The 14,519-nt window shown below is 41.9% G+C and overlaps 1 protein-coding gene across 3 annotated transcripts in view; it reads left to right on the forward strand.

The window, feature by feature from the left end:
* The window catches only part of usp6nl (USP6 N-terminal like), a 60,455-nt gene that overhangs the window by 11,005 nt on the left and 34,931 nt on the right, over nucleotides 1–14,519 (forward strand). The window contains exon 2 of one of the 3 annotated variants that reach the window (XM_060889066.1): nucleotides 1,779–1,864. In XM_060889066.1, the coding sequence (XP_060745049.1) occupies nucleotides 1,861–1,864 (4 nt within the window). In that variant the 5' untranslated portion in view covers nucleotides 1,779–1,860. Of the gene's footprint in view, nucleotides 1–1,778; nucleotides 1,865–12,204; nucleotides 12,387–14,519 lie in introns of those variants that run through there. The other 2 variants (XM_060889064.1, XM_060889065.1) reach the window with 2 other exon arrangements.

Below are 14,519 nucleotides of genomic sequence, written 5' to 3' on the forward strand. Positions count from 1 at the left end.
CTCCACTCTTCTCAACTGCCCCTTCCGTCCTGCTCTGATTACCCCCTCATTACACACACACACTCACACACACTCACACACACACACACACACACACACAGTGTGGGCATTGCACTGCTATAATGATACAGTAGTTAGGGTGTGAGCGTCTGTAAGAGATTTGAGCGACAGAAATTTTGTCTCAGAGACTCTAAGGAATTAGGAAAAGGAGCAGCAACGTAACCTTTTCAGATCTAACCTAATTTTATGTTTAAAAAAGGTCTAGTATGATAATACACTAGCGGATTAGCTTGTGATAAGCAGCACGTTTAGATATTCTTGTTTTTGTTTTAATGTGAGACAAACAGGAAGCTGCTCTCTCAGAGTAGAGACTGTAGTTTTGACGTTTTAATGTTGATCACAAACTGATGTATTTTGCTTTAGAAGTTGTATTTTTGCACTTCCTGAGGAAATGAATGTCCAATCAGATCCAGCCAATTCAGAGGAGCTTAACGTTTTTGTCTTCACTGGGAGGAGTTTAAAACAGTTGGTCTAAATTTCTGACCACAACAATTTTTTTAAATAAGAAAAAAAAAAAAAAAAAAAGATAACGTCCTTCATCAACATTCTCAGTCGTCTCTCACACATTAGCTGATGTTCTGTTTTCCTGTTTTTCGCTTCACATGATGTACTAAACCATATTAAGGTGAGCGTCTCGGTCATTAAACGTGCACTTTAAATCAGTCGCCTGTCGTTTTTTTACCGCCGTCTTTGGCACAGAGCGGACCGCATCGTTCCTGATGATACAGCAGACAGACTCTGTGCCTCCTGCCATCTGTGCTCCAATAATCAAGCTGCATTCCAAGTTGTTTAGCTCTTGATCAAAAATAAAGGCGACATGGTCCTGTGTGGATATTTTAGCAACGCAGCAGCGGAACGATGTTAGGAGCGTAATTGGATCACTGCAGTACACCTGCCTGGAACCATCCTGCTTTACTCAATCTTTTATTTTGGTATTAGTTATATTTTCTTTTTCTTCTAATTTATTATCCATATAATATTTCATACCTCAGCTCTGTTGATCATTATGAACGTTGCCTCAGGCTTCATCGCACTGTTGTGTTTAAAGGTAGGGACTCCGATATTTGAGAACTGCTTCAGAAAATTGAGTCGGGACGACAAGCTAAACAAAAATCAAAACAAACGTGTGGCCAATGAGCAGAAAGGGGCGGGTCTTGTCAATATGGGAGGAGAGAGTGTTCAGTGCGCATGTGTGACATTATAAGAAAGCGGTTTTAACATTGACATGGAGGATAAAAACAAAGAAAGAAAGCGAAGAAAGGTTTACGATAAGGCAAGAAGTAGGACGTGTTAATATAGGAGCGCTGGAGAGAACTGAAGGAGCAGGAAGTTGGTCACATATTCACAGATTGGAGTTTCCCAGAGTCAATAACTCCTGAGCTAAACACTGTTACTACACAAATAACACATCTTTTCTATCGTAGTAATGTAGAGAAACAGCTACAACCGTGTTTTGTGTAGTAACAGCGTTTAGCTCAGGAGTTATTGACTCGGGAAACTCCAATCTGTGAAAATGCACACATGCGCACTGAACACTCTGTCCGCCCATATTGACAAGACCCGCCCCTTTCTGCTCATTGGCTACACGTTTGTTTGATTTGGTTTGATCGGAGACCCTACCTTTAATCTTGTGCATATTCAGGACAGGAAATTCCTCACATTGCTTTTTTAGACTCGAGTTGATTGTTTTTTTTTATTGATGACTGTGTTGTGTGCAGGTCATGAGTGCAGTGAGGAGAACATCAGTGGATGAACAGCCTCACCTGAGATCACCTGTCTACCCCAAACCTGCCTCACAGTATGAGTGAGTACATACACATACACACACACAAACACACACACAGACTTGCACATACATACACGCACACAAACACAAACACACATATTTTGCCTCACTCACACAGACACAAACACACACACTTTCACACGCACACATTCTGCCTCACACACACATGTGGGTGTGTATAGATATATTCATAAGAATGCACAATTCATATACTCGTGTTTGTGTGTGCGCGCGTGTGTTCACGAGTGTGTGTGCACATGTGTGTTTGTGTGGTGTGTGCACGTGTGTTTGTCTGTGTGTAGGAGTGTGTTTGTAGGTGTTTGTGTGTGTTTTAATGGTCTGGAAGCCTCTTGTTTGTGTTTGTCACATTCACGTGTGTGCCTATGTGTAAGTGTGTGTCGATGTCATTATGGTGATGACCCCCTGCTCTAGACTGTGGGACCGTGAATGGCCTAATGAGTGTGTAGTAATTACACATGAGCCATGAGTCATCCTGCTCCTGATAGAGTGAGTTACACCCGTCACATAGCTCATGGAGGACAGAAAGAAGCTGAATTTTCACTGTTCATGGCCGGGACACGTCTGTGGTGTTAGTGCTTACATGATGAAATGTTGGAGAAGGTCAGATGAAATCATCAGCAAAATACACTGTGGAACACGGTTACGTAAAGACGCTGAAGTCAGCATGGATGATGTGTTTGTTTTGGAGGAGGGATTAGACATCGGGTGCACCCTCTTTCTGCACCACGAGGAAAAAACCTCATAATCAGTCTCAGTGGCAGCCGTCATTCGTTTGGAAAAGAATAACAATAATGATTTGTGATTGTTGCATCAATTAAGTTCAATTCTTTCTTTTTCAATCGATTCATCAATACGCATCATTGTATTGTTAGGACAAACAACACAATAAGTTTGGTAACTAAGAAAACAAAATTGTAAACATATTGTAAAAATATTGAAAAAACATTTTAAACCAGTTACTAACGATTGTCTTCAGTGTTATCTTCACTTTATCACAGTATTGATGTTGTATCGTCACGTTGCCCTACCCATGACATGTAATCGGGTTCTTTACAAAGACTTCAGTTAAATAGGACGCTCCAGATAACCTTCATGTCCGTCTCCACTCACTATCTACAATCCTAACTTGTGTAAAGCAGCAGTTCCTTGACAGCCTGACAGACAAGCAATGACTAGGATGCAGCTAGGGTCTGGATGTGTCTCTGTCCAGGACGTGTGTGACTTACGTAGGCCTTCTGCTGCAAGACAGTAGTGAACATGCCCTATCAGATCTCTCTCTCTCTCCTCTCTCTCTCTCTCTCTCTCTCTCTCTCTCAGGTTTATACCCTATCAGATCTCTCTCTTGCTTTCTCGCTCTCTCGCTCTCTCTCTCTCTCTCTTTCTCTCTCTCTCTCTCTCTCTCGCTCTCTCTCTCTCTCGCTCGCTCTCTCTCTCTCAGGTTTATACCCTATCAGATCTCTCTCTCTCTCTCTCTCTCTCTCTCTCTCTCTCTCTCTCTCTCTCTCTCTCTCAGGTTTATACCCTATCAGATCTCTCTCTGTCTCTCTCTCTCTCTCTCGCTCTCTCTCTCTCAGGTTTATACCCTATCAGATCTCTCTCTCTCTCTCAGGTTTATACCCTATCAGATCTCTCTCTCTCTCCTCTCTCTCTCTCTCTCTCTCTCTCTCTCTCTCTCAGGTTTATACCCTATCAGATCTCTCTCTCTCTCTCTCTCTCTCTCTCTCTCTCTCTCTCTCTCTCTCTCTCTCTCTCTCTCTCTCTCTCTCTCTCAGGTTTATACCCTATCAGATCTCTCTCTCTCTCTCTCTCTCTCTCTCTCTCTCTCTCTCTCTCGCTCTCTCTCTCTCAGGTTTATACCCTATCAGATCTCTCTCTCTCTCTCAGGTTTATACCCTATCAGATCTCTCTCTCTCTCCTCGCTCTCTCTCTCTCTCTCAGGTTTATACCCTATCAGATCTCTCTCTCTTGCTTTCTCGCTCTCTCGCGCTCTCTCTCTCTCTCTCTCTCTCTCTCTCTAAGGTTTATACCCTATCAGATCTCTCTCTCTCTCTCTCTCTCTCTCTCTCTCTCAGGTTTATACCCTATCAGATCTCTCTCTCTCTCTCTCTCTCTCTCTCTCTCTCTTTTAGTCTGACAGATTGGTCTCCTCTTCTCTTTTTGCTGTCCTAGGTATTTTAAATTTTTTATTAACTCTGTTTCAGCATATACACATACACACACACACACATGCAGCTTTTCCCCTCATTAAATTTATAGGTAATGATTGCCTGTGCATTTTCTGTGTGTGTGTGAGAAAAGAGGGAAAAGATGGATGAACAACAGAAGGAAGTCCAACAGGAGTATGATTGCTTTTTGTACTAAGCAACAGGAAGGGAAGAAGTGTAACCTGTGCCCTTTATACACACACACACACACACACACATACAGTGACCATGTGTTTACGGAAGAACAGAACAAAATACTACAGCCATGATTCCAGTCACACTGATATGCCACATCTGAGTTTCTCTTTTTTTCTGTAAGCTGTTTAATAAATTCTCTACCTGTGTTTAGTTCCCATATCATATGTCTAGAAAGTCAAATAGAGGAAATGTATATCAACATGCACCTTTAACAGAGCTCCACTTCACACCACAGTTTGCACTAGTCTCTGCTTATCTTGTAGCTTGTGCTGGCTTTTTGTCTACGTAGAACCCCTAATGTGTCGGTCAAGTGGTTTCTCAGCACTGCAACAACAATAAAAAGTTATGTTTCTAATTATGTTTCTTTTCCTGGAAATATTGAAAGCGTAAAACAGTCTTGTTCAATTTAAGTTTTTTTCTTAATTTTTAAGCATTTATCTTTGGAAAGAAGTAACATTAGCTCCCAAAGATGGAAGAAAGGAATGAAGGAAAGTGAAAGAAGGAAGGGAAAGGAAGGAAGTGAGGAAGGAAGAAATGGAAAGGAAATAGAGAAAGGAAGGAAAGAAGAAAGGATGGAAAGGATGAAGGAAGGAAGGAAAAGAAAGAATGGAAGCAAGGAAGGAAGGAAGGGGAAAAAGGAAGGGAAGGAAGGAAGAAATACATTTGTTTCCTTGCATGCAGCGTAACAGCGTAACTTACATGGTGTTACACTGTAGCTCACTAGTGGCCAGGTGAATTTTTCTCACATGCACAATTCAGAAATTACTGAGCGACAACAGTGTAAAGCTGTTAATGAACTGGAGACTGGATTTGCCTGAAATGCTTGTTTGAGGGCTTCAGTGATGATAGTTTGATGATAGTCACCAACCTCGTGTTTCCAGCTTCATTCTGCTGTGTCTCTCTGCACTGCTCTCTCTCTCTCTTCTCTCTCTCTCTCTCTCTCTCTGTCTCTCTCTCTCTCTCTCTCTGTCACTCTGTCTCTCTCTCTCTCTCTCTCTCTCTCTCTCTCTCTCTCTCTCTCTCTCTCTCTCTCTCTGTCTCTCTCTCTCTCTCTCTCTCTCTCTGTCACTCTCTCTCTCTTCTCTCTCTCTCTCTCTCTCTCTCTCTCTGTCTCTCTCTCTCTCTCTCTGTCACTCTGTCTCTCTCTCTCTCTCTCTCTCTCTCTCTCTCTCTCTCTCTGTCACTCTGTCTCTCTCTCTCTCTCTGTCTCTCTCTCTCTCTCTGTCACTCTGTCTCTCTCTCTCTCTCTCTCTCTCTCTCTCTCTCTCTCTCTCTCTGTCTCTCTGTCTCTCTCTCTCTCTCTCTCTCTCTCTCTCTCTCTGTCACTCTGTCTCTCTCTCTCTTCTCTCTGTCTCTCTCTCTCTCTTCTCTCTGTCTCTCTCTCTCTCTCTCTCTTTACTCTCTTTCTCTCTCTCTCTCTCTCTCTCTCTCTCTCTCTCTCTCTCTCTCTCTCTCTCTCTCTCTCTCGCTCTCTCTCTCGCTCTCTCTCTTTTTCTCTCTCTTCCCTCTCTCTCTGTCTCTCTCTTTCTTTCTCTCTCTCTCTCTCTCTCTCTCTCTCTCTCTCTCTCTCTCTCTCTCTCTCTCTCTCTCTCTCTGTCTCTCACTCTCTCTCTTCAAAGCAATGCAACAGACACTGATTAATACAAACAGAGTTTATTATGGATCGATCGACTGAGAGATCGATAACTCCTTCTTTCCTTATCCAGTCTCCTCAGCTAATCTGTGAGCTCCTACACTTCAGTCAGGAAAGAAATGAAGACGGCCATGCACTGAAGATCAAAGGAATATTATAATACATGGTTAAAATATTCCCCATAGTTTACATGGAAATATTAGATAGATTGAATGATGTACTATTCATGTTGGATGTACAAAAACCAATTGTGTTACTGTGCCTCTGTGTGTGTGTGTGTGTGTGTGTGTGTGTGTGTGTGTGTGTGTGTGTGCGTGTCCACAAATTGTTCACGTTCCCACAATTACTTTGCCATCACTATGGGAACATTTAGTCCCTAAAGTGACTCAGCTCCCCCAAACAACACCCCCCCCCCCCACACACACACACACACACACACACACACACACACAGACAGAAACACACACATTTTTGTGTTGTATCCCCAGGACAGCAATTTAAGTGTCTTCATAAATTATCCAGCGTCCCCGAAACTGTAAATGCCTTCCTTCTCGTCGAGGATTGTGATGCGTTTTATAACCTCACAGATGTGGATTGACTCTACTGCGGCCTAGGAGACTTATTGGGCAGAATGAACTGCGATTCCATGCCTCCTCACAGCCGTCCTTTGAGCCGGGTGCTACGTGTTGCCTGGGTGATGCAGGTCTGCCTCCTCACACACGCTGGGATATAATTACTACTATAACGGATAACCTCTTTGTACCTGAATTGAAAAATACAATTAAAAAAAGAAGAAAAGGAAAGAGCAGGGACGTAGATGGTGAGCAGGAGCAGAAGAGGTTAGAGCGTACTGTTTAGAGAAGAAAGAGCGGAAACAGTTCATATAGTTGGGCTTCGTATATGACAGACTGCAAAATTTGAAATTTCAAGTCAAGACGTAGCTGACGTTCCTCTCCTGGCTGTACAGAGTTAATTATAGCGTACAGAGTTAGCTCCGCCCATCTTTTCAACATCACTTGTGTTAGTGTTGTAGGAGTTTCCTCCACATCTACATCTTTCCTAATTTATTTTATGATCATCAATTTTCCTTACAGTTGTGTGGTATTTATTACGATGATTGACAGCTGACAGTTATACTCGGCCATGAAACATTGGGATGCTATCTATCTTTCTATCTGTCTGTCTGTCTGTCTGTCTATCATATTAACTACTGATCTCACTAGCTGTCTGTCTGTCTCTCTATCTATGTGTCTATCTATCTATCTATCTATCTATCTATCTATCTATCTATCTATCTATCTATCTATCATATTAACTACTGATCTCACTAGCTGTCTGTCTGTCTGTCTGTCTATCTATCTATCTATCTATCTATCTATCTATCTATCTATCTATCTATCTATCTATCATATTAACTACTGATCTCACTAGCTGTCTGTCTGTCACTCTATCTATGTGTCTATCTATCTATCTATCTATCTATCTATCTATCTATCTATCTATCTATCTATCTATCATATTAACTACTGATCTCACTAGCTGTCTGTCTATCTATCTATCTATCTATCTATCTATCTATCTATCTATCTATCTATCTATCTATCTATCTATCTATCTATCTATCGATCATATTAACTACTGATCTCACTAGCTGTCTGTCTGTCTCTCTATCTATCTATCTATCTATCTATCTATCTATCTATCTATCTATCTATCTATCTATCTATCTATCTATCTATCTATCTATCATATTAACTACTGATCTCACTAGCTGTCTGTCTGTCTGTCTGTCTATCTATCTATCTATCTATCTATCTATCTATCTATCTATCATATTAACTACTGATCTCACTAGCTGTCTGTCTGTCTGTCTATCTATCTATCTATCTATCTATCTATCTATCTATCTATCTATCTATCTATCTATCTATCTATCTATCTATCTATCGATCATATTAACTACTGATCTCACTAGCTGTCTGTCTGTCTCTCTATCTATCTATCTATCTATCTATCTATCTATCTATCTATCTATCTATCTATCTATCTATCTATCTATCTATCATATTAACTACTGATCTCACTAGCTGTCTGTCTGTCTGTCTATCTATCTATCTATCTATCTATCTATCTATCTATCTATCTATCTATCTATCTATCGATCATATTAACTACTGATCTCACTAGCTGTCTGTCTGTCTATCTATCTATCTATCTATCTATCTATCTATCTATCTATCTATCTATCTATCACTTACTGTCTTTCTTCTCGCGACCTCTCTCTCTCTCTCTCTTTCTCTCTCTCTCTCTCTCTGTCTCTTTGTTTCTCTCCATCTCTTCATTTCTCTCTATCTTTCTGTCTCTCCTCACGACTTCTTTCTCTCTCTCTCATGACTCTGAGGCTCACTCTCTCCTGCATTATTAAAGACGAGCGCTTAGCCTCACTTTATTACCAGCTCTCACTGTGGATTTATTTGACCTGATGCAGTGCTTAAGGCAGCGTTCAGGTGCCTGTTCGTTGTGGCTGCAGGTTTTCACGCCTCAGCTCTGTGTCTGAGATGGAAAAGCACATGCGCCAAGGTGCTGAATCTGTCTGATCTAATGTTAGCACTTTTGGAAGGAGGCACTGAGGGCAGCATTTTGTAACAGTCAGAGCTAAAAGTCTGTAATACAGATAAAGGTGTGGGTTTTCTTTTTCACCTTCAAGATGGCAGGGCTTAGCAGTTTCTTGCAAACCTTATGACAAGCTGCAATGTCGGCCTTATTTACATCCAGAGAGAAAAAAAGAATAAAAATGGTTTATAGCTGTCGTAACACAAGTGATAACAGGAACTAGCATTGCGGATGTAAGACATATTAAATAAATAAATAAATAAATAAGAATGTGTTTGAGAAGATTAAGACACTTCTGGAGAACATAGCTTCCTGTTGTTCAAGCAAATCCTGCAGCTGTGGAGAAGAGTTAGGGATGTGGGACACTTGGTCAGTGTGTCTGTGTGTGTCTGTGTGTGTGTGTGAGACCTGTGTCAGTACCAACTCGATGTCTCTGTTAAACCTGTCACTCCTGCACTCTATATGATGACATAGTGACATTAGTGAGACTGTGACAAGGGGTGAATACTTATGCATTCTGTACTTTTTTTAATTTGTAAATAATTTTACATAAATAACACTTGCTGATCAATCATAAAGTTAATCAGAGTGATGAGTGAAGTGAATAACACTGATTCTGGTCAGTTCACTGGCACCTTTATTTATTCTGGGTGTGGAATAAACAAGACAGTTGGACGTGTTAGAAGCAGGAAAAATGGCGTAAGGACCCGAGCGACTTTGACTGACGGGTGGAACTGTGATGGCGAGAGGACTGGGTCAGAGCAGCAGGTCTTGTGGGCTGTTTCTGGTACACAGTTGTTAGCACTTACCCAAATGTGGTCCAAGGAAGGATGACCAGTGGATCTGAGGGTCCAAGGTGTGCATGGGAAGTTACATCCAGCCCATCTAGTAATGCTGTGTGGTTGGTTATAATACTACAAAATGGAACTAGATTTGTAAAGTTCGTCACGACAAACGTTGATGTTGGCTTTGAGGATGCAAGTACTCGCAAAGGCCGGTGCTTTTTGGAGGCGAATGGACATAAGGGTTAGTTTTACTTTTGGAGGCAAGTGGACAGAAAGCTAGGGTGCAAACACATTCGGAAGTAAGTGGAGATGAGCATGTGGCGTCATCCAAATACTCTTGAGGAAGTTCCCCACATTGGGCTGAGTGTTTTGATATGTCACATGTCCATGTTGTGCTAATTTTTTATTTTCACGTGACATCACGTGACATCAGAATACACGTGAGGAAATTCCCTTCATTGTTCTGAGTGTTTTGATATGTCACATGTACATGTTGTAAAAAGTTTTTTGATTTTGCATATTTTGGGGGCGGGGCTGCGGCACAAGTCGGTACACCAATTTAAAAGTCTGTTCAGAGTATCACTCTAAAGGATTTGGCCGAGTTTGGTGTAAATAGTTCGAAACCTTGCCGAGTTATAAACCTCCAAAGTTTATAATGGGAGTCTATGGGGAAAACTTTGAGACCCGGTACCGGACGTACCAGTTCTCGGATCGCTTAGAAAAGTAAGAGCAACAAATTTCAGACCAGCGTCTACAACATTTCCGAATTTGGTGCATGTGGCTCAAAAGCCCTAGTGGGAGTTACTCTTGATAGATTATTGTCTAAGCTTAAATAGGAAAACATAATGATGGCTTCTACAAAGCCGACATAATAATGCTCAAGGGGGTGAATAATTCTGCAGCACACTGTTACCTGTAGGTGAGCCTGAAAGTTAAAAAAACAATGTGTTACAAACGGGATGGTTAGATTCCTGCTGTTTATGATTTCTATACCACAGAATATCATTCCAAATCCAATCAGTATCATTGTTCCAGGCTCCCGCGGCTGCTCGGGTTCGGTTTACTGTCTGGCTGTGATGTGTTTCGTGTAGAGGTTTACTGAAGAAAGCAGCTGCCATACATTGCAGGGTTCTAGTTTTTTTTTTACTGCAGTGGTTCAGGATGTTATTCTGTACTGAGTCACACTGAGAAAGGATGCGAATGAAGGCCATTAGAGGAAGATTGATTATAGCGCATGGAGGCATGTGTCTCTGACCCACACATGCACACATGTGAGAGAGAGAGAGAGTGAGTCCAACACTGTCCTTGAAGATAATCGGTCACACGCACAAAAGCAGAGGGAGAATGTGAGAGAGAGAGAGAGTGAGTGCGAGAGAGAGTGAGTGCGAGAGAGAGTGAGTGCGAGAGAGAGTGAGTGCGAGACTGAGTGAGTGCGAGACTGAGTGAGTGCGTGAGTGCGTGAGTGCGTGAGTGCGTGAGTGAGTGAGTGCGTGAGTGAGTGAGTGCGTGAGTGAGTGAGTGCGAGAGTGAGTGAGTGCGAGAGTGAGTGAGTGCGAGAGTGAGTGAGTGCGAGAGTGAGTGAGTGCGAGAGTGAGTGAGTGCGAGAGTGAGTGAGTGCGAGAGTGAGTGAGTGCGAGAGTGAGTGAGTGCGAGAGTGAGTGCGAGAGTGAGTGCGAGAGTGAGTGCGAGAGAGAGAGTGAGTGAGTGAGAATGTCTACTTGTCAATATCAGAGATGGAGTTGCATGATTAGTTTGATGGCAGACAGTTGTTTTTTGACAGAGGAGAGAAAGAGAGGGATAAGAAGATGAGGAGCTGATCAGAAAGAAAGTGGGTCTCCGTGGGTCTCTTTGCTTTCTCTCCTCATCGATCTTTGTCATTTCTTTCTCATCGTTCCCGTCATGAATCTTTCACTCTCTATCCTCTCACCTGTCTTCCTCTCTTCACGTCATCCACCCTTCCTATACCCTCCGTCTCTTCTCATCCCCGTCTTTTCACCCTCTCTGAACCCTGTCCTTCTCTCTCTCCCTTTCTGCATCCTTATCCTTTTAACTTAGTCTCTTTCCTCATCCCTCTTTCTTACTTTCTTTCTTGCTTCCTTTAGAGATAAATGACATGAAGTGAGGGAGTGAGGAAAACTGAGAAAGAGAGGGGGATAAGTAGAGGGAAAGTAAAGGGAGGAGGGAGAGATGGGGATGAGGAGTGAGAGCACAGGGAAATTTGAAGCCCTGCTTCTTTTAAAATAAAGCAGAGAGGAGGAGAAAACAAGTGAGGGAAATAGAAGAGAGGAGGAAGACAGATGGGGAGAGAGACAGACAGAGAGAGAGTGTGTGTGTAGATGAGTGAGAAAAAGGGGTGAGGAGAAGAGATGGAGAGAAGACAGTGTGAGTGAGAGAGGGAGCGAGAGAGAGAGGCGGGGGGAGAAAGAAAGAGAAGGCGCTGGTCTCAGGCTCAGAGCAGCAGTGTGCTGAGAGACATCAGAGCGGTGAGGACGGAGCGGTGTAAGGATGAAAGGATTGAGGGAACGGAGGGATGGAGCAGCGTGAATGCATGCTTAAGTGGTGCAGCGCACACTCAGGACACAGAAGCTTTTCATCAAGCTGCGACTTGTTGCATCATTAAAGCTACACGAATGGACTTGTTCATGATAAACCACTGCTAATTATCGCTAATTACTGATCGCTAATCAGGCTGGAGGACTGGAGTGTGACCTGGAGGCACGATTCCGTTCCATCAGTGGGACAGAATTCAGGGGTGTGAACTTACTGAAGAGCTGATTTTTTTCTCAATGAGGATTTAATAGTGAATGATGTGAAGAGAAAATACTGACTCTAGGGCTTGGACTGTGCAGACACTACTGTGTGTGTGTGTGTGTGTGTGTGTGTGTGTGTTTGTGTGCGTGATGTCTTGGTCTTTGTACAATGGCAATGAGGCTCTTGGGGATCTGTGGGCGACCTTTGATATGCCCAGCCCAACATGCCCCGCCTCTCCAGACTTTGACTCCGCCCTCAGTTGATCATGCAAGTGCTTCAGATCGTCAAAGAGCTGGTGTCTCCGTCTCGACGCCGCGCCGGCTCCAGGTTTGCAGGTGCGTGTGTGTGGGCTTATGTTGCGTGTGTGTGTTTGTACCTGCACCTTATTAGCACCCCTTGAAGAATGACTGTGTGCGTGTGTGTGTGTGAGAAGTGAGAACCTGACATCAGTGGTTTTCCCTTGAAAGACACTGTATTTGTTACTGACTTGACAAGCTGCGAAGTTGTTTCACACGAGTTAACACATAAAGGCTGCCAACACGTAGACTTCATACTGCCATGTAGGGACAGAGAGAGAGAGAGAGAGAGAGAGAGAGAGATAGGATAAGTGTAGAGTGTTAGTATGAGCGTAGATGGAATCTGTGTGGAGATGTGAGCTAGACTTTGATAGATGATGATGATGATGATGATGATGATGATTTCGGTGGTTATTTGTCTAACAGTGAAAATGTCCAGACTTTTCTTTTCTTTTCTTTTCTTTTCTTTTCTTTTCTTTTCTTTTCTTTTCTTGCGCTACCTGTGTTGCACTAAAAAGCTGCTAGAAATAATAATAATAATAGTAATAATAATGATTAAACATAATAATAGTAGATTTGTTTCTTATTAAAAAGCAAATATATGATGTTCTTAATTTTTTTCAATTCCAAAAATACTGTCTCTCTATGCTTAGAATTAAAAAGAATTAACCTGAAAAAGAACAAAATACGATTGTTAAAAGAATTAAAAATTCACCATTCTCACAATTTAACCATTGGATTGTTACCAAATGCTGTAATATTTCATTTATGAGTTACTAATTCATAAAACAGGGGGGCACGGTGGCTTAGTGGTTAACATGTTTGCTCACACCTCCAGAGTTGGGGGTTCGATTCCCGCCTCCACCTTGTGTGTGTGGAGTTTGCATGTTCTCCCCGTGCCTCGGGGGTTTCCTCCGGGTACTCCGGTTTCCTCCCCCGGTCCAAAGACATGCATGGTAGGTTGATTGGCATCTCTGGAAAATTGTCCGTAGTGTGTGATTGCGTGAGTGAATGAGTGTGTGTGTGCCAAGTATGTAATGTAACAGTGTAAAAATATAAAAAGTATGTAAAAGAAAGAAAGAAATTAAGAAAAAAGAAAAAAAATCACAGCTTCCACAATATCGCAGAAATTTTATTATTATTTTATTGATAATCATTTGTTGCTGGTTTTTTTCACTCTCTCTCTTGTGTGAGTGAGTGTGTGTGTTTTCTCAGTGTAATTTTGATTTTCTTAATTATAAATGGAACTCTCTCTCTCTCTCTCTCTCTCTCTCTCTCTCTCTCAAATTTGTTATTTCATGTATATTCATCTAGTCAGTGTGTTTAAGATCTATGTGTTTGTTCAGATATTAGTTCTGCACAGACGTGTACAGAATCAGACAGATTGCAGTCGTTAAGATCCTGAAGCTTGTGCCCAGAAAAGTACACACAGATTTAAATCTGAATATGGCTCCATACTGAGTAAAATATCCTTGAACTGATACTTCGGTTGAAAGTAACTACTTTAATATAACTGGAACACATTAATGTCAATGAACCTCCACAATACACATTTTACAGATCTTTCCTTTTTTCTCAATAGCAATAAGTATTATTAATAATAATTTTCCTGTTTAATGTCTTTTAGTATACTCGTGTAAAGTTGGATTGTGTAATAACTGTTAAGGTTTGTTTTCTTTGTTTGGCTGTGAAGTGCACTGAGCTCGAAGCAACAGAACACACATAGACACACACACACACACACACACACGTTGATTTTACTCGCTATATTATTGACTGGTTTGTCCTTTCATTTGTGCTTCTAAAAAAACCCTCCTGCAGCTTGACATCAATACAGTTTGAAAAGAATACACACACACGCAGACACACACATACACACCCCGGGCTCAGGGCTTTCTTTGTCAGAGGTTCTGTGACATTTTGCTGTTGTGGAATTAGATGATGTTGCTTTAGTAAACCATTTGGCAGTTTTTCACCACACTGTCTTACTGTCATTCATTTCTCTCTCTCTCTCTCTCTCTCTCTCTCTCTCTCTCTCTCTCTCTCTCTCTCTCTCTCTCTCTCTCTCTCTCTCTCTCTCTCTCTCTCTCTCTCACACACCATGGACTATGGACTATACTTCCATGTAGTCTGTGTGTGGTAAGTGTGGAGATCTACAGCACACTCTTTTAC

The sequence above is a fragment of the Tachysurus vachellii genome, chromosome 16, assembly GCF_030014155.1.
Source record: "Tachysurus vachellii isolate PV-2020 chromosome 16, HZAU_Pvac_v1, whole genome shotgun sequence".
NCBI classification, from domain to species: domain Eukaryota; kingdom Metazoa; phylum Chordata; class Actinopteri; order Siluriformes; family Bagridae; genus Tachysurus; species Tachysurus vachellii.